This window comes from Anguilla rostrata, chromosome 3, assembly GCF_018555375.3.
Source record: "Anguilla rostrata isolate EN2019 chromosome 3, ASM1855537v3, whole genome shotgun sequence".
NCBI lineage: Eukaryota > Metazoa > Chordata > Actinopteri > Anguilliformes > Anguillidae > Anguilla > Anguilla rostrata.
Window position 1 is genome coordinate 34,154,409 of NC_057935.1, and position 23,057 is coordinate 34,177,465.

A 23,057-nucleotide genomic window follows, 5' to 3' on the forward strand; every position below is an offset into this window, starting at 1 on the left:
TGTCTTGCTGCAGGGAGGAGCGCGGCGGAGCATCCGACCAACTGCATCCGAGAAACAGGCAAACACAGCACTTTTGGGGGTTTGCGTCTCTGTGACAACATAATGATTTGAAAGCGGCAATGGTCGTGAAAGGAAGCTGTTCAGCATCGTACAGTAACTGACCAAAATAACGGTCATATCTGTCTAGCTATTGTCAAAAGGTAGAGCATCTGTTTCCTGCACCAAGGAATGCCCAGCACAGCAAATCCCTGGTAAGCCGGTATTCTACAGTGATGTTCTTGCTTAGGTAACTATTCTTTACTCCAAAACCGTAGCAGGTTGCTAGTTAGCATGCTAGCTAACTACTTATTCAGTTAGCTTTGCGTTAGTATTGTGCTAGCTAGCTAAAGGTGAGGATTGCGATACTGTATTACCGGATAGTAAATCATGAACTAAACGGACACTAGTGAGTCACTATCGTGTGCAGCAAAAATAAAAATGGAAAATAAATGAATTAAGAATTAGATGATGAAAGGAATTCCGATACATCGTTTTTAGTGAGGAAGTCAGCTGTAGCTAAGTAGCTACTGTAAGTAGCTTTCTCGGTGGCCATGATATAGCCTAAGTTAGCAAGTGGCTGGGCACAGAACAGTGGAAGAGCTGGTCAAATGGAGACAGGTAATGGTGACATTCGTAGGAATTGAATAGGGTTATATTGAATTGAATCTTGAATTGTAAAGAAAAATATGTTGCTACTCAGTCGTACAGACATTCATGTATATTTCTGATTGCTATATAGGACGAATTTGAGTAGCCACCGTAACGTAATTAGATAAATGGCGGCAACGTTAGCTACCTGTCTAAGCCGGGTGGGTTCCAGTGCCTCGGGGAAAGGGAACAACCTAGCTAGTTTGGTGGCGATTGTGCATCATGACATATTTGGTCACTGAGTTGTGACTTGATAATGATGGAGACATTTGATAATGCATAGTGTGCTTTTCTGATGTAAAGTGTGGACGTGCAACCTTAAACTATGTATACACCTTCATGACTATTCCTACAACGAAAATAGCTTTTTCGAGCTACCACCAATGTGTCATACAGCTAGCCAACATTAATTTACTTCTGAGAGGGGATGAAGGCTTACGTTGGGGCTAGCTACATGAGTGTGTGCTGCAGCACGCAAAAGTAAAATGTTTAGGTCGCTTGGCTTAGTGGCTGAACTGGAGATATTTATTAGTCATTAGGCATTGCTTCAGCCAAGCAGTGAAGCGGCGTTCATCGGCTTGAGCACTTTGGTGGCGTTAGCAAGCTAGCCACCTAGTTCTTAGTAGAGCGGAGTAGCTAGGAAGTTATTAAAAGGTAAGTTGCTGTTTTCGATCCAAGGTCAGAAAATGACATTGCAGGATGGCATACATTTTGAGCTGTAGTGTTTCACGCAGTGTATATTCAAATTAAGTTCGTGAGCTGAACGCTGTTTGAATAATTTCTGAAAATGCCATGTATTGGTGGGTAGAGTTGGTATCCACTTGAAGAAATATTTGGTATCCACTTGAAGAAATATGCAATGCAGAATGTTGTCCTGTCGGAGATAGACCTAGACAGCATTACAGTGTGTCTGATATGAAATTGAGAGAAAAGTGTAGGCCCAGTTTTGTTTCTGTCACGCATCACGAGGAAGGGATATGATTAAATAAAACTGGAAGCTTCTCTGGAGAAAGGACTTTAGGCTGCTAGTTCGTTTGCTACATTTGCCGGATATATTGCAGATTGGTTCATCTCTACATTGAAGGCACTGCAGCTCACGTAGCCTATTTAGCTTAATTTCCAGTCACTGATGATCACCCTTTCACTGGACAGTTTTTTTTTATTATATGTGCATTAATAACAAAATAAGCAAGTGGTTATTGTCCTTAATGTGAAATTCATAGTGCACCCAGTTAAAATTCACAGCATGGAAATGTATAAAATATGGAAACGCCTGTATGCTGTTCACCAAGGAATCTCAAAAAAGGGTATGTTAAACCAGTTATGTAAAGTGTAGTACATGATCCAAATAAAATGGCAGTGGGAATAATGAATAGCTTAACTATTATCTCCAAATGAAAAAGTCAAATCACTGAGGAATCCATTATGGCGTTGGGGACAAATGAAAGTTTATTGCTTTTGAATTTGGATACTATGCTAATGACCAGGTGGAAGGTGATGCTCAAAGTCATATTTATTTTTGTGGAGAGCATACGTTTATATGTAGGCTATATTTCTATCCGGTTCTTTGAGACATGGGCTTTTCCCCGCTCCCTGTATCAAATCTTTCAGACAATTGAAAACGTTATTTCCATGACACAATTGCTGGCATAGAGTAAAGTGTTGTTGGCAGAAAGATTAAACGCAAATTCATACACCAATAGTCTAGTTAGGTATGTAAATCTCCAATGCCCAAAGGGCTGATGGATTTCATTTTACCTTACTACTTGCATTGATAAGGTTCATACATTTCTAACTGAAGTGTAATTTAAACATAATGGCACACTTAGACTGGGGAAGTCCGGTCCTGTGTATATTCATTTACTTTTTTACCACTTAAATGTGTCCTCTTGAAGGACTACTTGAACAAAGTAGTGGTGTTCCTGTATTTTTCATCCTCTTATCAATTTGGTAATGTTTCCACAGAAATGCAGGTTGCAAATTGTCTATCGCGTTGGCCCCACCAGGAAAGGAGTTTTTGGGAAATTGCACATAGTCACCCCTTGTGGATTTTCAGGAGCTCTTTATGTTTCTGAGAAATGTACAAAACTGTGGCTGAACAAAACTTTAAGGACTGTTCCTGGTACCAAACCAGTACTGTTCAGATAGGAATCAGGGTAATTTCGGGGTCTGATGAGTCTATTCATAATGTAGGCTACATCAAATCAAACTTAAGGAGAATTTTAGCTGAACACATTTCAGTCAGACATGTTGAAGATGGCATTTCCATCTCTGATTTTTTAATTCAATTTGTTTTGTCTCACATTTTTACTGTATTACTTGTATATCTCTAACAAAAGATTTCATAGTGTGTTGGTGGAAACAAAGGCGTGGTACTTTTTCTTTGTAATGTGATCTGAAGACTGTAGTCTTGGCTGTTAGACCCAATTTTAATTATGCAACAGAATGGTAATCAGCATTAATGCAACACTGGCAGTGTTCAGCAATGAATATTATGTTGATTCCACCTGAACTGCTTCACTAATTGCATATAAGCCCCCCCCCCACTCTCTCACACACACACACACACACACACACACACACTCACCCTGCCATTTGCAGCTCAATCTTTGTTACTGTGAATTCAAGGCACATTGTCCTGGGAGGACAGTACAGCTGTTTGTAACTAGTGAAGTCTGTTAAAGTGTTAGTTTATCTGTTGTTGGCCTCATGTAATTTTTTCTTTTTGTTTTTAAGTTTTAAGAAAACTTGTAATAAAAAAACTAATCTCAGGCCACAATTTGCTTGCTTGGCTTCTGTTAATTTGCTTTTCCAGCTAGTTTTTTTGTTTTGATCCGTTCTTTTTATTTGATTTAGCCTACTTGTCCAACTTGACATGAAGTTCAGTTTATGTATAAGGGAGAAATGGCAAAATAATGTACAATGTATTGTCGGAAAATGTGAAATGAGTTCACTGTTACTCAGAGAGGAGGAGAATCGTGCTCTAGACAGAGATCTCAGAGATGTTTATGGTGAAGTAAGGAGAAAAAGGAAACCTTATTCGGGTATGGGCTGTGAGTAGGTACCTCCACAGCCCTGCGTCCAAACTAGCAATGTCTGTATGCTTCACATATTATTGTATCTGCTTGGGTATTCTCCGACTTCTTGGGTTTTCCCTCATAGTCCAAAGAGATGAATTGGTGCTTTGTGACAGGCCAATGGCCTGTCCAAGATAGGGTTCTGTTCTGTGCATTGGCCTGCTGGGTTTGGCTCAAGCTATGCTGCTCATAACCCTCTGTGGAATTAGCCTAGAGGCTGATTTAAAAGTGATGTCTGTCAGTTTCCAAAAAAGGAAAGAGAAATGGTACTGTCTGCAAATTATTTATGGTTTAATACACTACCTATCAGATGGGGTTCTGCATGTAAAATAACTCTGATCCAGTGTATGACCCTTTTATATCATTTAAATTGTGTGGAAATGGAACAGTAACAGATGTTTGGGCAAGTTTTCAGATGTAGTGTCATTTTTCTGTGACATGAATTCTGGGGAAACGTATAATCAGTAAGTATGGCTTTTAAGAGACCTGCCATTTTTTTACAGTTTCGACCATCTTACTCTGAGATTTACAGTGTATTTGGAAGCCAAAGTGAAGGAAAGCGGTCTGATATGTGGGGTTTTTGACAGATGGAGTCTGAACAGGTCCTGTAGCTGCAAGCTATTGGAAATTGACAACATGACTGTTTAGTGGAAACATGCCAGTTGAACCTTTATGGAGGAATGAGGGTCACCAGACCAGTTATGCCAGACAGTTCCTAATGTCCCGAGCTGGCTTTCTGCATTCCTGCAGAAGGTATGCACTATGCAATGCGGATTGTTTATTAGCCTAAAGGTAGGAAATGTGGTGTGGAGAGTGAGCATGACTACTGTCTTCTTGTGTTCAGTGCCCGCAGCCAGCTAGCTGCTCATTTTTGCAGCAGCTCAGGCAGCGTAAAGCTGTTTTATTATGAAGGTTGTGTAATAACATGGGCGCTCTGCTAAAGTTCTGACAAAGGAAGGAGGGGAGTCCTGGTTGTACACTGAGGTCATTGTTTTGAAGGCTGTGTCTTGTTACTGCACTAATTAGAAAACCTGGCTCCTTGCATGTGCAAATTGGATTTTAAACCACTACGTCTTTGAAACGCTGACAGAGCTTTGGAAAGGACCGCAACAGATGGGGCACCCGTGACTTTCGGTCTACAATGCTGACCTCTGATTTCCCAGGATCTGTTTCATGCCAGTGGTTTAAAACAGATTGATGGATCCCAAGTCAATGCAGTCTTTGATTTTTTGGAACAAGTGGATATAATTAGGGTTATTTCTCATAGGGAGAAACGGGATAGAATTGGTGTCAGGCTGTTTAGTTGCAATGATCCATCCTAGAGTAGTCACGGATTCACTGGGAAGAATTGCTTATGTCTCTCTTTTTATATTTTTCATTTTTTTGCATTTTCTTATACGCTGTTGAATTTATAATGGTGTGGCTTTTCCATTTTGGTCAAATATTTTCTTTGGTAATCCGCTGGTTACCACTAGAGGTGTAGTCACAACAATCTCAGAAAATCTTTTTATCTTGCTAAACTCAATTTTCAGTGGAGGCGTTTCTGTAGATATGTTTGGACAAGGCCGGCTTAAGAGGGCTGCATGCCCCCTTGCAGATAAACTGTTAAAACCTTTTGGAGAAGCCCTTTCAGTCAGTGTCTACTTCAGTGCAGGAGCACACCTTATCTGAAGTGCAGATTGTGATTTCGCTCATTTAGATTTCTCAAGGGTTCTGTTGCGGAGAGGCGGATTACTTTCTCCAGAGACCTGCATGTACAGAACGCATTTGAAATATCAGGTTTTCTCACATGCTTTAGCTCACAATTAAATGGCTGCCACTGCTGTATTCTGTGCCTCAGTGCTTTATGGGTAAACTGGGATAACAGAGCTGGTGGGCAGAGGTAGACTACTAAGTAGGCCAGCTGTGTTTGAAAACACAATTATAGGTGAGAACTTCAGAGATATCACTATTTCAGACACAGGAGACATCTGTTTTTCCTCAGAGATCTTACTGTTTAACATTGTATATGTTACTGCAGATGCGTGCATGTGCATGGGCCTTCTTGATATTTGAGAGAAATGATTTGGGCCAGGTCTTGGGATTTATTGGCAGCTGTGGGATTGGATAGGGGTGAGATTTTGGTATGATGTCGAAAGTACAGTATGCTTGGTGGCTGTGCTAAAATGCTGACTCATTCTAATGGAGGAATAAGTTTCTGAGCACTTTTGGATGCAAGATTTAGATATCAGTGGTGAAATTTAAACTCGAGTCCTCAATGAAATAAAAATTTACTAAATGATACTTTTTGTCTGAGTTTATTTTTATTTGATGATTCTATATGAACATGAAACCTCTTTATAGGGGAGCACAAGGTTGACAGTATAATGCTATTTAAAATCCCAGTCATTCAGAATCAATTTCTGAGAAGAATTACCTGTTATGGACTCTGTAATTACCTGTAATTTTTACCTGTAACTCCCAGAGATTTGGTGTCGTCTCTGAAAAGGAGCAAACCTGGACACACTAGACACAACCAGTGAGAAAACACCTACAGAACAGGGCAGTCCCAGAAACGGCAGTGTGCCTGAAACGAAACACTTTATTCTGGAGTCTGGCTCCAGTGCCGATTTAATTCATTTTTGTACGCAAGTGACAAGAGGCTTGTGGAGGGCTCTATATTAATGGAAGATATGTAAATGTAGCTACTCTTGATTTGGTTACTTAGAAAAACGCAATCTTTGAATGCAAATTTCAGGTGAAGCTAAAGATGCCTCGTTCCAGTTTTAGAAGCATTGAAAACAACAAGACCACGTTAAAACCTAGTATATGGCTGGACCTAACACACGTGATCTGGCTGACCAATGGTGTAACTTCATAACTCAGTCACTCAGTTACTCGTTCACTCAGTCGCAGACATTCGCGTTTGTAGGGCTAGCCCTGCTGTTGTGGTCCAGCCAAAAAAAGAAGATTGAAATTAACTGTGCTTCAGACACTACTGGAATACACAGTTTTTGTACCAGTAAGAACAAAATAGACTTGGGACAGAGTATCCTCTACCTTCATTTCCTCTCTTCTGTACACATGGTTCGACAAGAAAGAAGTGCCTGCAGGGAGCAACGGAGGGGGTGGCTAGCACCTGCATCTTTAAAGGCCCCACACAATTGCTTTCTGCTGAGTCACGGGGTATTGCATGTGTATTAACATGAGACGTACATTAGTCTGGTAAGTATAGGCTGTACTGCGGGGAACTGTTGGTATTGGTTAACCTGATTGAGCTGGATCCGGTGCCTGCATGTCTAAAGGCCACACAAAGCTGCACTCTGCTGACTCACGATGTTTAAAGGCGTTTTGTATGTTTGTCAAGTTTGCCATGTTTGCCAGTGCCATTAAACAATAGCGGTGCCATGCCGCTGCGAGAATCAGAAGTGTGTCTGTTTACTGTGCGCCTGACCTATTGCATGTGTGTTTTGTCCTGGGGCTCTCAGCTGACGGCTCTATGTTAACATATTTTCCAAGGAACACATTTTTTCCATAGTTGAAAAATTTAGGAGCACACTAATGCGTCACAATTAGTTGATGTGCTCCTAAATTATTTTTCCAGTTAGCACACATTTTCAAGAGCAATTGCTCCTAAAATGGGAGCACTGTAGAGCCCTGTTTGATGAAATTGACATACAGAACCTATTTATTGTCGCGTTCTCGAGCTTTTCAATGTAAATGCTATCTTGAGCGTGTGTTTTCTCATGACATTGACAGAGAGAACATTATTAACAACAGGTGAGAAGATTTCTTAAGAAGTATTCTGGGGTAGCTTTAGCTGGTGTATCACTCCCTGAGATATTAGTTTCACAAGTGTCTGATATGTGTGAAATGAGAAATTAAGTTGAGGGGTATCACAAATCAGTTCCTATCCTGGATGTATCACTGGTTAGCTAGCAAAATAACATCAGCCTGCTAAAAAAAGGTTAAATAACTTTCTACAGTTTTGGACAGCATTTCAGTTTTATTATATGTTTTTCATTGGCCCAGTTTTTCTGTGTGTGATAAAGGATATTTTAGGTTCTATTTCATTTGTTGGTTTTCTTCTTTACCCCCTTTTTAATTGTATCAATGGTTATTGTAATATGTTACTAGATTTATTCTATGGATGTGGTCATTTGTGCAACGTATTTTAGTTTCCACACATGCGCACCTTACATTGTATAATTGATGGGAGGGTGTTTATTTCCCCCCCCGGTACGGCCCTTGCACTCGTGTGTTTTTTGACTTGTAGACGTTGAATCGTCAGTCCCACCCTGTTTATCATTAGAACAGTGTCGTTTGCCCTGAGCAGTGTGTGCTCCAGTGTTCCTTATTTTGGACCAGTCCTTGTGAAATGTCTGGGTTAGGAGTTTTTACTCCAGTTTGACCATCCTGGCTGTTGAGCATCTGTCCAGTCCTTTTATTTAGCTGGCTTGAAGCATGTTGGGAATCTCTTCTTTACAGCTTGTAGGGGGTGTTAGCCCTCCTGAAGTTGTATGTATTTATTATTCTTTAAAAAATGTAACATTAAATGTTATGTTCAGTTGGAGCTATTTCCTATGACAAATGTAGCATTAGCCTGCTGCCCTCGAGGACATGTACCGCCACAACACAAAAACTGGTATTTGTGTTTATAATTGTTAATGATGCTATAAAAAATATTATGTGCATATGTACGTCCTCTGGGTACATAATGTTGCTGTAAAAGCTGCTTTGGAATTACTTGAATTGACTTGCTTTAGACCACAAACCCCAGAATGCCCCTATATGTGCTATTGTAAAGTTGGCATATTGTCAGAAACCTCTAGAAAATCTTCAGGGCACACAAAGATTGTCTGGACCAGTTGAAAACGTACACCAAACCTGAAATAATATAACAGAAAAAACCAGAAAGGAGAAGGTGTCTCTGCCCTGATGCTTATCCCTGGGCTGGCTGATACAAGGTCTTTATTTTAAATTTGTGTGCAGAACATTATTCTGAGTGTGAAGGGCTGTGTCGGTGTATATTTAGCTTTGGACACGGTGTGACTATGAAATGAGCATATTCTGATGTCCTTCATATTGAGAGATTTCATGTGTATTTGTTTGAGAGGTGAAGCCCTTGAGAAGCCTTTGTGTGCACTGCTCTGTGTGTTTGTCAAGTGCACGTGGGCCATACTTTGATTTTTGAGAAGCGCCTAGGCCTATAATGTGCTGTACTTAAAGTGGTTTTGTAAAGTACCCCGCTACTCAAATGGCTATAAAGCACAAATGTATTTGTTTCTTCAAAAGACACCTTTGGGCTTGGGAGCCTGGGTTTGAGGGCCTGGTCCTGGGGCCTGGTTTGGGTGGTCTTGCCATTTGCTAGGTCTGATCTGCTGGCACTCCTGGGTTCTGCCCCTCTGTCCTTGTCCTATGGGATCTGTTTGGGCCAGGGCTGCACAACAAGGGCAAATCCATTTCAGGATTTTGTGCCAACATTTCCTAACATTTTTTGAATTGGCCCAGTCATATCTTGATCTGACATGTGTATAAGCAACAGCTAGAGTCACAGACTGCAAGTGTATCCTAGAGATTTCACTGTGCTCAAGCACAGCAGTGAAGCAGCATAGTTTATAGAGCTGTAAGAAATGGTAATCAGTTGGAACAAAATCCAGCATGCAGATCGGCCCTCCAGGACCGGAGTTGTGCACCCCTGGTTTGGGCGCACACCACGTCGGCAGTAGTGCATCAGAGCTGTTATCCCCTGAATTGTGCTTATGTCATGAGTTTGCAGTATATAGCTATTGCACTGTACTGTATTACGAGTCATGCTGTCAGCTTGTTATACAGTAATGTCCAATGTTGTTCATTATGAAGAGGATTTATTTCAGGACATAGTACTTGATGTGGATGTCTGGCCCCTTATTCTTAAAAGCTTTGTGTCTGAAAGTAGCCCTGAACTCCGGGAGATTCAGAGAATAGCTGGTGGTTTTCTCTGAAGTTTTAAGTACTGTATGCATCCTGTCATTCATGAATGGTTTTTACGATTTAAGACTTTAAAGAGCTTCTAACAACACAGTTATCCACTTATTGTAGTAGGTCACTGAGGAGAACATCAGGTTTTGTAATTTCTTGAAGGAAAAAATAGTTTTGGAACAGTATTTTTGAGAGCTGTTTTGCAGTTTGAGGAAAAGGAATACACGCACATTCAGAAAGGTTAGCATAGTCTTAACAGATTAGATTAGGCAAACATTTATTTTGATACATAGGCCTAGATGCTTTGGACATTCTGGTGTTACTTACCTAGAGGGGGAGTGGACTCCCCAAATCAGAAGTTTGGCCAGTCTTGCATTATTAGCAGAGAATGAACAAACTGTGTCATTGACAAATGTGGGCTTCAAGTTAATTATACAAGTACTGTTCAATAAGGTGGTAGCCTATGAAATGAAATTGATCAGTATCACCTGTGCTTCAATGGACGATAGACCGTAAAAAGGTACTCCAAGACCAAGCTTATATCATATATATACTTTGTGCACTGCATTGGCAGAACTTCTGAGCAAGCTAGCATGGAAATTGGAGTCCTTGAACACCTCTGAGTAGTAATCATGGCTCCATGCTGAAGTAATGGCCTATGCCGTTAACCTAAATTTAAGACTTGTGCTTTGTCAATTTGTGTTATAAATATGCCTCTTAGTTTAAATGAGGGACTAGTAGGTTAGTAGGTTTTCTTGGCTTAAGTCTGTGCTGAAGAATGCTGTGAGGATTTGTATACATATTTGAGACTGATCCATTTGATAATAAGGAAGATGATACTGCAGTGTGAGTATCCTCTCACTTCATTGGCTGCCTGTTACTAGTCATATCAAATCTCAAACCTTGTTGCTAACGCAACGGGGCAGCTAATTGAACTGCTCCTCCATGCTGCCAGTCAATCTCCAAACTGTACACCACTGATCTTTCTGCTCTGCAATCCCGGGGTGACTGGCTATCCCCTCCCTACGTAGTCTCTACCAATCATGATGCCTGTTAGTACTGGCCCTCAGTGATGAAACAAACATCCCATGGTAATCAGGACAGCGGAATCATTGTCCATCGTACAACACTAACTAAGGACCCACCCCTCAAAACTACATCCTGGTTCACTCTCATCCCCATACCTAACATTTTTTTGCACAGGTGTTTTACGGTTTTAGGTTTTTCTTCTTAGAGCTTGTCATGGATTCTCTATGCATTCAGGATTTATTTTGTTTGATTCTTGTTTAGAATAGGTAATTTGCATTCATGCTTTAGTAATGTTCAAATTTGTTACAAACTACCGGTAAATTTCTCCCATCAATTACGTGGACCAGACATTACAAGCCCATAGTTTGCTAAAAAACTAGCATAAATATATAGCAAACTGAATATAACTTTTCACTATTTTGTATCTACACTCAAAAAAATAAATTGTTAGTTGTTTTTGCAAGCAATATTATTAAGCAGGCTGTGAAAAATTAATTAAAAATGTAACATGTACTTCATTGCATGCAACCACTGTCCATAGTTGTATTCATAATTTTTATCTGGTAAAAATTCAGTGAAGTGCCCAGAAAATTGCGGGCAAGCCATTTTAGAGAATACCTTTCATTTCAGCAATTTCCTGCTTACACAGTGTTCACATCTTCTATTGTAGCCTGCTAATAGAAGTTCACGTCTCGGTTTCCTGTCCTTCAGAAAAAGCCCACCCTCTCTAACTGTCCACTGGGTCTTCTTCCCACTTTAGTTACATGGCACTCTGAACCAGTGCTGAAATTGCTGTTCATGATGGCAGTATTATTCTATTCAAGTTTGTTTTGAGACAAATCTCCATTCAGCAGACATTATTCTTTCATTAACCTTTGAGGTGTGGAGAGCTGATGATTCACCACTGGTTGAGAGAGGTTTTTTCTTCTTACAGTAAATCGATGACTGAGAGTTTGAGGAACAGCCAGTGCTCTTGGTCCAGTCTTTGCATAACAATTCACTTTGTTACCCACACAACACAATAGACTACCTAGATATTTGTGTAAACTGGCATCACCAGAACCTTTATGGGTGCAAATTATGCCGTAAAATCAATGGCTTGTTTTCACTGGGTTTATTTTGTCCTTGGTAGTAGACCTATGGGACCTAAAGTTAGGTATATAAAGTTTATAACCTAATGGTTTAATAGAACAATTTAATGTTGACGGCTTTGGTGTGGCTCCTGTAAAAGGTTTATGCCTTGTCGGGAATAACCTCTACATAACCTGAGCCTCATGAAGGAGCTGAGGGTTTAATTACAGTATGGTTGGTTTTGTATATGGAGACTCTTGAGCTGGAAATGGATTAAAGAACCTTGGACCTTTCTCTTATTTATCAATGGTGGGATGAGCTTCCCCAATCAGTTTGGAAGCTGCAAACGTCTAAAAATTCATTTTTCAGACGATGTCTCCGTGTTCTTTTTCTTTGTCTTGTAGGTCTTGAGGCTGAGTCTTGATGATGGTGCTTATGACATTGTAACTGCTTATCTCTAGATCTTGTGTTATCTTACCCTGGGAAATGCACATCGCATGAATGATAGTTAAAGACTGTTCTTGTGTCCCTATATGTAACATTTTACTTAAGCTAACATTCTCTAACACTGAGTGAACTGCCATTGGTGTGTTCAGCTCATTAGGTAATTGAGCCTACCAAATCCTTTCATTTACCATACTGACGATTTTGTTTTGACAGCAGTTTACGTAATAAACACATACTCTTGCTACAGCTCAATGAACACCTCATGTGGAACTTCTATCCAGTCAGTGTTCATTTTCGCCTCAGTACAGCATCTTGTTGCCATTGTCTTTCTTCTTGGCTGTTTGTTACTTTTGTATACTAGTTGTACTACAGGAAAAATAGCTGCTAGAATGTGGTTTTCATTGACTGTTCACAGTACTGTGAATTCTCGCTCTGAGCACAGGTCTGAAAAAACATTTAAATGGCTTCCCAGAAATGTAAGGCACCAGCTACAACATACTGACATACTACAAAACCAATGGTGCGAAGCCACATTGTCATTTCAGCTTGCATCTAAATAATAAGCTAATTGCTAATAGCCTTGACTAACGGCTATTAAAAATGTGCCATTGGTCAAGGCTTGACAGCTTCAACATATGGTCAACGCTTTAAATCCCTGAACCACTTTGAGTCTTTTGTGTGTTTAAAAAGTATGCCACATTTAATACTCCATCACAGCTTATGCTTTCATATTTAATTTTATTTAATATGTTGGCATTGCCTTTAACCTTGAGCAGTGCACATGGCAATTTTAATTATAACAGACGAGGCTTCATTGCCAGCCCATTTCATATAATCACAATTATTTAATGTAACTCAATCATCATTTTTAATTCATTCTATTTCATGTGAACCACACAAAGATGATGCTGCTCTCGTTGAGGCAATCAAGTGAACAAATGCCAGCTTGCTGCAGATGAAGTCAAGTTATTTAAGTCTGTCATGTGCAAGTCAAAAAGAGGCTTGCCGATTTGGAGGACGTTCTTCATCTTTGTTTTAAGCTGGACTACCTCCACATATAATGCAGCCTTGTTGTATTTTTGATGATAATGTATCATAAATTGTATAATTATGTACAGTGGTTTTGTATATTGTCTTCTTCCTATCGAGTCCACGCACAGGTGGATTACACTAGGTCCAGCCGGAGCTGGAAGCAGTGTTGCGCCCTGCTGCTATGTTCTGTGAGGTCAGCAGCTGTGCAGTGTTCCTCCAGAAGGGCACATTCCAAAGGGGCTACTTGGTCTGTGGCTCAGTTCCACAGGCGCATGCTGTTGGGCTGGCTGAATATCCCCACTTGCTTAGCGCTGCCTTTGAGTGGCCTGCTCTGCCCCTGGGGTCACAGTAGAAGCGTTCATGTCACAACCTCGTTTCAACAGCTTCTTCCACTACCAGGTGCAACAAGGTTCTATATATGGTTAAATTACTTTTTTTTTTGTTTTTTTTACATTTTTGAATGAGTCTCTTGTTCACTTAGGTAGTTATGTGTAGAATGCTGAATTCTTCATTCCAAGCTTTAGTGCCATTTTATGTGCAGTGGTAGGAATGGATGATTTGAGCTCCTGTCTTTAGCATCTACAAGCAGTGGTGTCAGTTGTCATCAGCATCGGTGTTCTGTGTGTGCCTTATTTGCTTATGAGAGTGTAGATACATTTCTTATTTCCCCAGGCTAGAGTGTACATTCACTTTTTCCAATAAGAGTTAGTCAGCCTGATCTGAGAGAAGAGGTAACAGGTAGCCATTGTTCAGTTTCCACAGGCTGAGCTCCTTGGTTGAACTTTAACACAAATTTTGTATATTACTCGTATAGTTGCATCTTTTTAATATGTCCTTTTTTTTTTGTTACAAAAAGTGCCATTATTTCTCAGCCAGTCATGTTTCATTACAAACAAGACTTGACTCGCGCGATCCAGCAGTCCACCTTGACCAGCTCCATAACACCTAGCGGCCTATCCAAGGCGATGACCCTGCTTCAGCTCTGCGGAGCAGGACAGGTGTGGCATTTTTAGAAGCTGAGTTAGTCTAATTCCATTGGCCACACACTTGCCGTGTTTGCAGAAGTAGCCTGCCATGTTGAGGACAGCGCTCTCGCACTCTGCTTTTCAGTGGGCAGACTGTTGTAATTTGGGAAACACTTCCTCAGCTGTGGAGTGTGGCCTGCCACCCCCTTCTTTAAATGAAGGCTTAAAACGGTCATATGCACAGTTATACCGCATGCCTCCGTTCCTTCCCACCACAACTCTGCAGCAGTCCTGTATCTTCTGTATGCCACCTTTCCTGTCAGAGGAAGCCCCGCAGTATCAGTATGTACAGCGCAGTGTGCCTTCCCATTACACCACAGCTCCTCTGCCACCACCCTGATATTTCAGACCGTTACCCAGCAACACACCCAGCTGTGCAGCTCATCAGTAATAAAAGGGGAATAAACACTAATGTTCTACTGAGATGCCATGGCGATGGAATGGACAGCTAATGAGCCCTAAACTACTTAATAGTTCAGTCTTACATTTAACGGGAGGGTAGTGAAGTGTCCACCTGATGCAAGTGCAGTAGCACTTTTCTGATGTGGACCTGTGTCCCACAGCACAGCAGCAGATCTACACAGTAAAAAGGTTTTCACAATAATCCTGATGACTAATTGATCCATAACTCAAAGCTCCTGTTGGTAAGTGTTTTAAAATTGGAAGACAGTCAAGGTTGAAAGAATGGGTTTTATCATGTAGGGCAAGCAAAAAATAACATGCTTGGTAAATTTTTATGCTTTACAGGTGCAACAACAGATTCCTGTTTACATAATTTAAGACATACTAAAAAAGACAACATCAGCTTTGATTAGCTTTTGAGAAAATATAAAGAGAATGATTACATTGTCTGTAGTGTGGTAAAGGAGGTTAACCAGTGTTGGGAGTGCTGCATTTAGTTGCTTGTGTGTCCAACTATCTAGGCACCCTTGTATGGAAGAGTATCACTGACAAAATTCAAGTGAAAATGTGATATGTAAAATGGCAGTTTAATCCTATATTTGAATTCAATTCCCCACTCATATATGTAAATTTAGCCTCAAAATGAAAATTCAGATTCAGTAATGTCATTTGCATTTGCTATTTCATATACTAGTATTGACATTTCATTTAAAAATAGATTTGCATGCTTTATGTTTAGCTTTATTCAAATGATAATTCAGATGTATTTCCTGAACTGTATGGTGTTTCATGTGATTATGCAATAATGGGTCAAAATGATCATTTCAATGTCATTTACCTTATATGAATTTGCACTCTAGTAAGGCATTTCATTCAAGAAATTTCATTATCAAAGACAATGTTACATTATATGTTATCTTTAAAGTTGTATAACTGATGAGGCCGGTGTGGTGATGGGAAGTGAATGGATTTAAATACAATGTTGGTAATGGATACTGTACAGTCACACTCGATACAAGAAGCCGAGTATTAAATTAAGAGGAAACTCATTATGAGTTGCGTCATCTTATATTTTAGTGCTTCCCATATGAATGACACACAGTGTGCTCATGGTCACAGTTGGTAGGGTTTCTATTTTATGTTAGCTTCTCGGAACTCTGAGTTCTCAGAATAAGACTGATTGTTTCCCTTCCCTGTTGATGTCTTTAGTGGTGTATTAGCTAGGTATTCCAGAATGCAGAATCATTTTCCAATTTAATGTAAAAAAATGTTTTTTGAGAACATTGCTTTTGAAGAGTGGCTCTGGAAACAGTGGCTGTATTATCTGCCTGCAGGTAGGAGACTCTACGGTATGAGTGTGTGAGCGAGTGGTGTGTGTGCCCAGCGATAGACTGGCGGCCTGTCCAGGGTGTGATCCTGCCTCGCGCCCAATGCACGCTGGGATAGGCTCCAGCAACCCCCTGCGACCCTGACCCGACCAGGATAAGCGGGTGTTGATACTGGATGGATGTTTAGCAGTAGTTAAGTTGTACTGTTCCTGAGAGGGTCTGCAGATTTTCAGTTCATTACAAAAATGTAGAATAAATTTCTTTCATGTTATCTTGGGTTCAAATACCAGTTATCTGCTAAGCGCCTTCTGTTTATCTTGAGGTGATGCTATTCATTTTTTTTGTTTCTTACACAGTATGAATTGGTTACTGAAAGAAATTAATGAATTGGAATTAGGATTATCGAATATATTAAGTATTTTTCCATGATTTGAATATATGGAAAGATTATGGCAGTCAGTATGCGTTTTTGTAGTATTATTATGCAGTTTCATGTGTTATTTAGTTTTATTTGCAGGTGACGCTGTCTGCACTGTATTTTCTGATTTTGAGCTGTGTTTTTATGGGCTGGTTAGCTGGACCAACCACAGCCACACCTTTTGGCTGCATAAACAAGGCCCCAACAGACTTCTCTTCAGTTTACCATCAAAGTTTCTTCCTGTGAAGAGCTGACAAGCATGCAAATCTTACCAAAGCCCTCTTGCCATGTACACACAAGCTCACTTAAGGGACATGGAAGCGTACGTATGGGCAATTTGTGATCGTCCCACCTGTATTGTTAAGAGCGGAGGGACTTTTTGTATGCTGGTGTGATAATGGTGGATGAATAACGAATGTGTCTGAGTGCTGTGCGTCAGGGCTTTCTTAAGTGTGTGCAGGAAGGGGATGATTGGAAGGAAGACCTTCATTACTGAAAAAGAAGTGATAAATAAGAATTAGGAACACAATCCAGTATGATTTTCTAGTCCCTTAGGAGGGCACTATCCTTGGCCTTACATGCATATGGCAGCTTATTACGTGCACATAAATGTGAGAAATGGCCTGCCTGCTTGTGCAATGAACAAGAGGCAAGAAACCTACTGGAGCGTACGGGAATCGGTAATTAAAATTTTGAGATTACTCACAAAATGTCTATTACCCCTTAGGTTGCACTGGCTGGAGTGGGTTTATTTGCAATCATTTCGCTTTTTTACAGTGAAATTTTCTATCAATCTGGTCACATAATATTCCGTTTTAAAACTCACGCTTCTTCCTCTATAAACGATTTTGCAATAACAATGCTTTAGCGTAAACAGTTCCTTATTTAGTAACGTGTGGGGTGGCTTGGAGTCATCACCTTGTATGCGGTTTGGAAATTCTCAGATGACACGTCATGCATTTCCTTATCAGGGCAAGGTCCAGCGAACAAAATCTTGGTCCCAAAAACTTTGATAGAACGTCCATTGTCCGTTGAACAAGCAATGACTCAACATGGACAGCATTACTTCAGCATTACCCCAGTACACAACCAGCCAATGGCAAGCTATTATAGTGAGGCCTGAGAAGCAGAATTTTAGCTACTGAAATTATATTTTTAACGGTGTATAGGTTGTTAGGGTTGCATGAAAGGACACGCATTGTTTCTCTTGCGTAAAGAAACCATAACTTTTGTCCTGTGTAAAACGTTTGTCCTCAAAGACCAGCTATAGATATGTTCTCTATTCATGGTTTACAGGAGATACAGCACAGAACTGGCCCTGTAGGAGCAGGGTCTGCTGATCAGGTGGAGTCATTTCTACCTCTCAAATGGAGGTGATGCTTTTTTTTTTTTTTAAACAGGCCTCTAACACGGTCTGACAATTCAATTAGTCTCACTTCAGTAAAAGCTGATGACAGGGATCTGAATGTGGGGGAAATTCAGATTTTACTGTTGGGTTCCGTTTCCAAGAGCATATAAATAAATCACCTCAGTTATAGAAACATCTGAGCCCCTCTGGTTTCTGAGTAGAGACACAAACCAATTTTTGTTTACACAGAGGAGTCGTGCGGATGCACATAGAATAGCTGACCTAAGTGAAGGTTTTGCCTAAGCATCAGCCATATTTCAGCAGCAACACTGGTCTGTCTCTATACAGATTTGACGATCCATTAAAATGATATTGAGTTTTTCCATTCAGTAGCCTTAGCCTGTTAGCCTGAGCTGATTACAGCTGTGAATTCTATCATGAACAAGTGCTGAGTGCAAGGCTTGATAAATAGCACTTTTCATATGCGATAGTCAATATTCATGGAGGAGCAGTGAGGTTCGTAGAGCGGTGTGTTTTGCTCTGTATTTCCCTGAACACGGAGGCAATTGTAGACTCTACAAGCCAATTTAGCTCATTTCTGCCCTTTTGCTGGTATCGATTTTTTACTTTTTAAAAAAAACTCCAGTCTAGGTTGGTGTCCATATACGATGATTAGATGATGGTGAATGATTTCCAGCGCTCGTGTGGTCTTCATGGGTGTGCTGCAGTCTATAAAAAGCATGGGAAATGTTTGCTTGAATGTATATGTGTAAGCTGTGCCTTTGAGAAATGTTAATTGGGACCCCTGCTTCCCGTCTTTGGGATAAGAGCGCGGTGACTAAATGCGGTTGGTCATGCGTCAGCAAATCGCATATAATCAGCAAGATGGCCGGGCAGAGGGAGAGGTGCGGTGTGAGTTAACAGCACTTAGGCCCATTCACCAACACATTGTAGTAAGGAAAAAGAAAAACGGGGGCTCAAACGCTGGTTCTAAAAATACCTCTTGAAATGAATGGCTGCTGGCATGTACACCACATTCAGGCTGTTGAATCTTTTAGCAGTGTGTCATTTGGAAGTGCTCCAAATAGATCTCCTTTAGCCAGGATGGAAACAATAGCCCAACCGCCGTTAGATTCTGTTTCAGCTGATTCTGTCATTAATACCGGCCCATGTGTAACCCTTAGTTCTGCTCCCTGATAAACACCCTGTCCGTCCTGTGTGACCCCAGGCTGGCTAACGGGCAGTTCTGACAGTGCGAAGGCAGTGATGGCTGATGTCACTTCCTGTCCCCCTGTGTTGCAGGTGAGAAGAGCGAGAGAGAGGAGGGTGCGTCCGATAATGCCCTTTAACTGAGAGGCACGGAGCCATCGAGGGAGGAGCCAGCAGCCATGTTGCACCACCACCAGCGGGGCCCCCAGGGCCGGGCCATGGGCGCCGAGGAGAGGAGCTCCACCCCCCTCCACAAGGCCTCCACGGCCACGCACAAGAGCGCGTCCTCCTCCTCCTCCTCTCAGCGGGACAGCCGACAGGTGAGGGGAGCCCAGGAGCTCGGTTTCCCGGCCCCGCCCGCCGCCTGGCTGTGAAGCAGCTCACTGTTTCCACTGGCCGGGTCAGGTACTCCTTCACAGAGAGCATGAGCACCGGTGGCACAGCGTCTGAAAGGAGAGACCTGTTCTGTGCCTTAAGGGCTGCACATGCTCAGTGTAGTTATGCTTCTGGTCTTAAAGACATGGTACAGTGGGGTGCAAAAATTTGGGCACCCCTGGTCAAAATGCCTTTTACAATTAATATCTAAGTGAAGAGAAGCTTATCTAATCTCTAAATGGTACAAAGTTAAACGTGACACATTTCTTCTTTCTTTTAAAGCAAGATTACGTCTTGTTTTAATTTTTTACAGTTTCGAAATAATAAAAAAGGCCTGGTGCAAAAGTTTGGGGACCCTGTTAATTAGTACTTTGTAACTCCTCCTTGGGCAACTTTTTGGTAATTTGTATTTGTCCTAATATTGTAGCTTGTTTTTCTGCCTATTTGGCTTAGTAGAGGTTAGGTCAGAATAGTGTTCACTGTGTGAACCAAACTGTGTTCTTGGCTAGAAATAGCTGAATAGTTGTCCATGACCATGAAATGCACTTTTGTACGTCGCTTTGGATAAAAGTGTCTGCCAAATAAATGTAATGTAATGTAATCCAACTATAATAGCTTGCAAACGCTTCCTGTAGCCTGCTAAGAGTCCTCCGATTCTTGCTTTTGGAATTTTTCTCCATTCCTCGTGGCAGAACGCTTCTAGCTCAGAAATATTCTTCGGCTTCCTTGCATGCACAGCATGTTTAAGATCTCTCCACAGATTTTGACTAATATTTAAGTCTGGGGACTGTGGTGGCCATTCCACAACCTTCATCCTTCTTTCCTGGAGGTACTTCATTATTGATTTTGAGGTATGCTTTGGATCATTGTCTTGCTGGAATACTCAACCTCTCTAAAGCTTCAATGTCTGGACTGACTTTCGAACATTAGCCTCTAGAATTTCTTGATATTTGGTGGAATCCATTCTTCCTTCGACCCACAAAATATTTCCTGTGCTCCCAGCTGCCACACAACCCCAAAGCATAATGGATCCACCTCCATGCTTAAAGTGTTCTTCTCTACAAATGCTTCACGCTTTCTTCTCCAAACATACCTTCTTTGGTTGTGGCCAAAAAATTCCATTTTAGTTTTGTCAGTCCAAAGCACATTCTTCCAAAAGGCTTCAGGCTTCTCAAGGTTTTCTTTTGCATACTTAAAACGCTTAATTTTGTGCTGAGGTCGTAGGAAAGGCTTCTTTCTGGCAACTCTGCCATGTAGGTCTTCGTTGTTTAAAGTAGGTTGTATTGTTGTCCTGTGAACAACTAGACCTGTGTGTTCTACTTCTTTTTGCAGCTCTTGCAGTGATGTGTGGGTTGCGCTGAGCATTTCTCATCAAGTTTCTGGCCATTCTGTCTGAAATTTTTCTTGGACTTCCAGACTTTGCCTTGACTTCAACTGTTCCATTTATCTTCCATTTTCTGATAATGTTTCTAACCGTAGAAATAGGTAGTTTGAAACATTGAGAGAAGTTTTTATAGCCGTCTCCTTGTTAGTGGAAGTGAACTATCTTGATTCTGACATCCTTGGACAACAGTTTAGAGGAACCCATGGTTTTTAACACCAGACTAAATGCACATCACTGTATGAATCTTGGGGAACTGTGCATATCACTCAATGAAGCAGAACACTAAAACCATTGGTAAAAAAGATGCAGTTACTTTCTAAGAGTTAATCACCAAAATCACATGGGCATTCGTGATACTGGTGATGATGATGATGATTGTCATGTATTCAGAGCTGTAATAAAGCACCATTATTTCTTTCATTCAGTGAGTTGCGGTGAGTTCTGACACCCTCCATTGACCTCACCATTGTTTTGTCAGTCTTTTTCACAATCTAGAAATGAGAAATTGATCTTTTTCTGCAGTGATCTAATTTGTGTTTGTTTCTCGCAAATTGCGTAATTTAAGTAAACAAGTAAGGGAAGAGGTGTGAAAGTGTATGATTATCTCAATTTTCATTCATTTGTACTCATTTGTATTGAGTTTTTGCATTGTGGGATCTCATGGCACTGAACGATTTAAGCCCTTTAATCCCTTTTCCAATGTCTCATCTTCCCTGACTGCAATGGTTTTTTCATTGTTTCAGGCAAGGGAGAAAGAAATGGATTATGTGAGACTGTAGTTTTAGTGAACTGCACAGGAATACCCCTTTCACACACAAAACCCAGGGTTGACACAGAATATTGTTCTGAATATTGGTTGTTTGATTCCTCCCATGTTTGACCCATTCATGTTCACTTCCGTACATATCACTGTTGAATAGGGTTGTTGCGTATCGATGTCATTAAAAGCGGGCGTAGTCAGCTTGCTTGATGTATTTTCTTCCGCTGATACAGCTAGGTTAGTAACCAACTGACTAGCGAATGCCATGTGGTTTGCCATTATGTTAGCTAATCTGGTTTAACCCAGTAGGACAGTTCATGAATCGATAGCCCAATGATGTGCTCCAAATCTTGCAAATTCTTTTATGTAAAAACTGTGTAAAATAATGTTTTAAGTAACATATATTATTTGTTATTTATTATTTGTCATTCCATATTTACCTGCAACAACTTGTTTCTTGTTGCATGAATCTGTGAATCTTCTAGCTAGCTGTGAATCTAGCTAGCTAAAATGAAGGTAATTACGGTTGGGTACACAGCAGTTATAAGACTTGGAGTACCGTATTGGGCCGTCGGACCTGGGTCAGATAACGGGTGTTGACTCATTCACACCAGCGGCAAACACGGGTTTGCATTGCTTCAGTGTCTAGGAGGTAGAGGACGCAGAGTAAATTCATGTTTTAGTCAGAATAATTCTCATATGCAAGAAATGTCACATGTGGCTACAGTGCTGTTGCATGTGTATTATAATGAGGAACCAGGACATAAAAAATAATAATGTGGGTAAAATTCTCCTTTGAGGAGCATATGTGAACCTTGCTCTGCTAATGCTGAGTCTATGCGCCAGACAGAGATGCAGCCATACCGTCTTCAGCATACAGTAGCAGCGCCCGTGAGCGTCCGGACACGGCTGCAGCCGGCGTGATGTCACGGGCTTTCACAGCTTTTTGCGATGTGCACATAGATAACGGGGTCGGCCGCGTGGGCGGTGTGCTGTCGGCCCCCCCGGGAGATGAAGGAGCCGGGCGGGGCTCTCCCGTGGGAGGGGCTGGCGGTGACGGGAGACGCCGCTCGGGATTGGCCGCTGTGACGAGGTCTGGCCCGCCTGCGCGTCTTCAGCCTCAGCGTACGCTGCGGGGGTCCGGCAGGAAGGGAACGCTCGTGAATCCCGCACACGTTTCTTCCTTCTGCGCTGCTTCTGTGTTTTACGTTCAGCAGATTTTAGGTCAGAATTACAGGATTACACATGGGCTGGATTTATAACGTTACGAGTCTAGATACGGGTTTAAAAACATGTTTGTTCTTATTAAGACTTTTTTGCGCTAAGGAGTGTAATGTTGATTGGTGAATATAGTGTTTGCCTTTCTATAGTTGTAATTCATAGTTCCACAGTGAAACTGCTGTTCTGTGTCTAGAGGCCTCTTCACACCAATGAGTTTCAATATTGAACCACGTCATTGAACATTGTTGAAAAATCGTTTGAGTAGGGTGATTGAAAAATGGTCTTAGAACTTTCCCTGTTCTGT

At 41.1% G+C, this 23,057-nt stretch overlaps 1 protein-coding gene across 1 annotated transcript in view; it reads left to right on the forward strand.

Moving 5' to 3' along the window:
- Positions 1–23,057, forward strand: part of osbpl6 (oxysterol binding protein-like 6) — a 59,651-nt gene continuing 36,594 nt past the window's right edge. The window contains exons 1-2 of the mRNA XM_064329810.1: positions 1–251; positions 19,107–19,333. Coding sequence (XP_064185880.1) covers positions 19,193–19,333 — 141 coding nt within the window. The 5' untranslated portion in view covers positions 1–251; positions 19,107–19,192. The remainder of the gene's footprint in view (positions 252–19,106; positions 19,334–23,057) is intronic.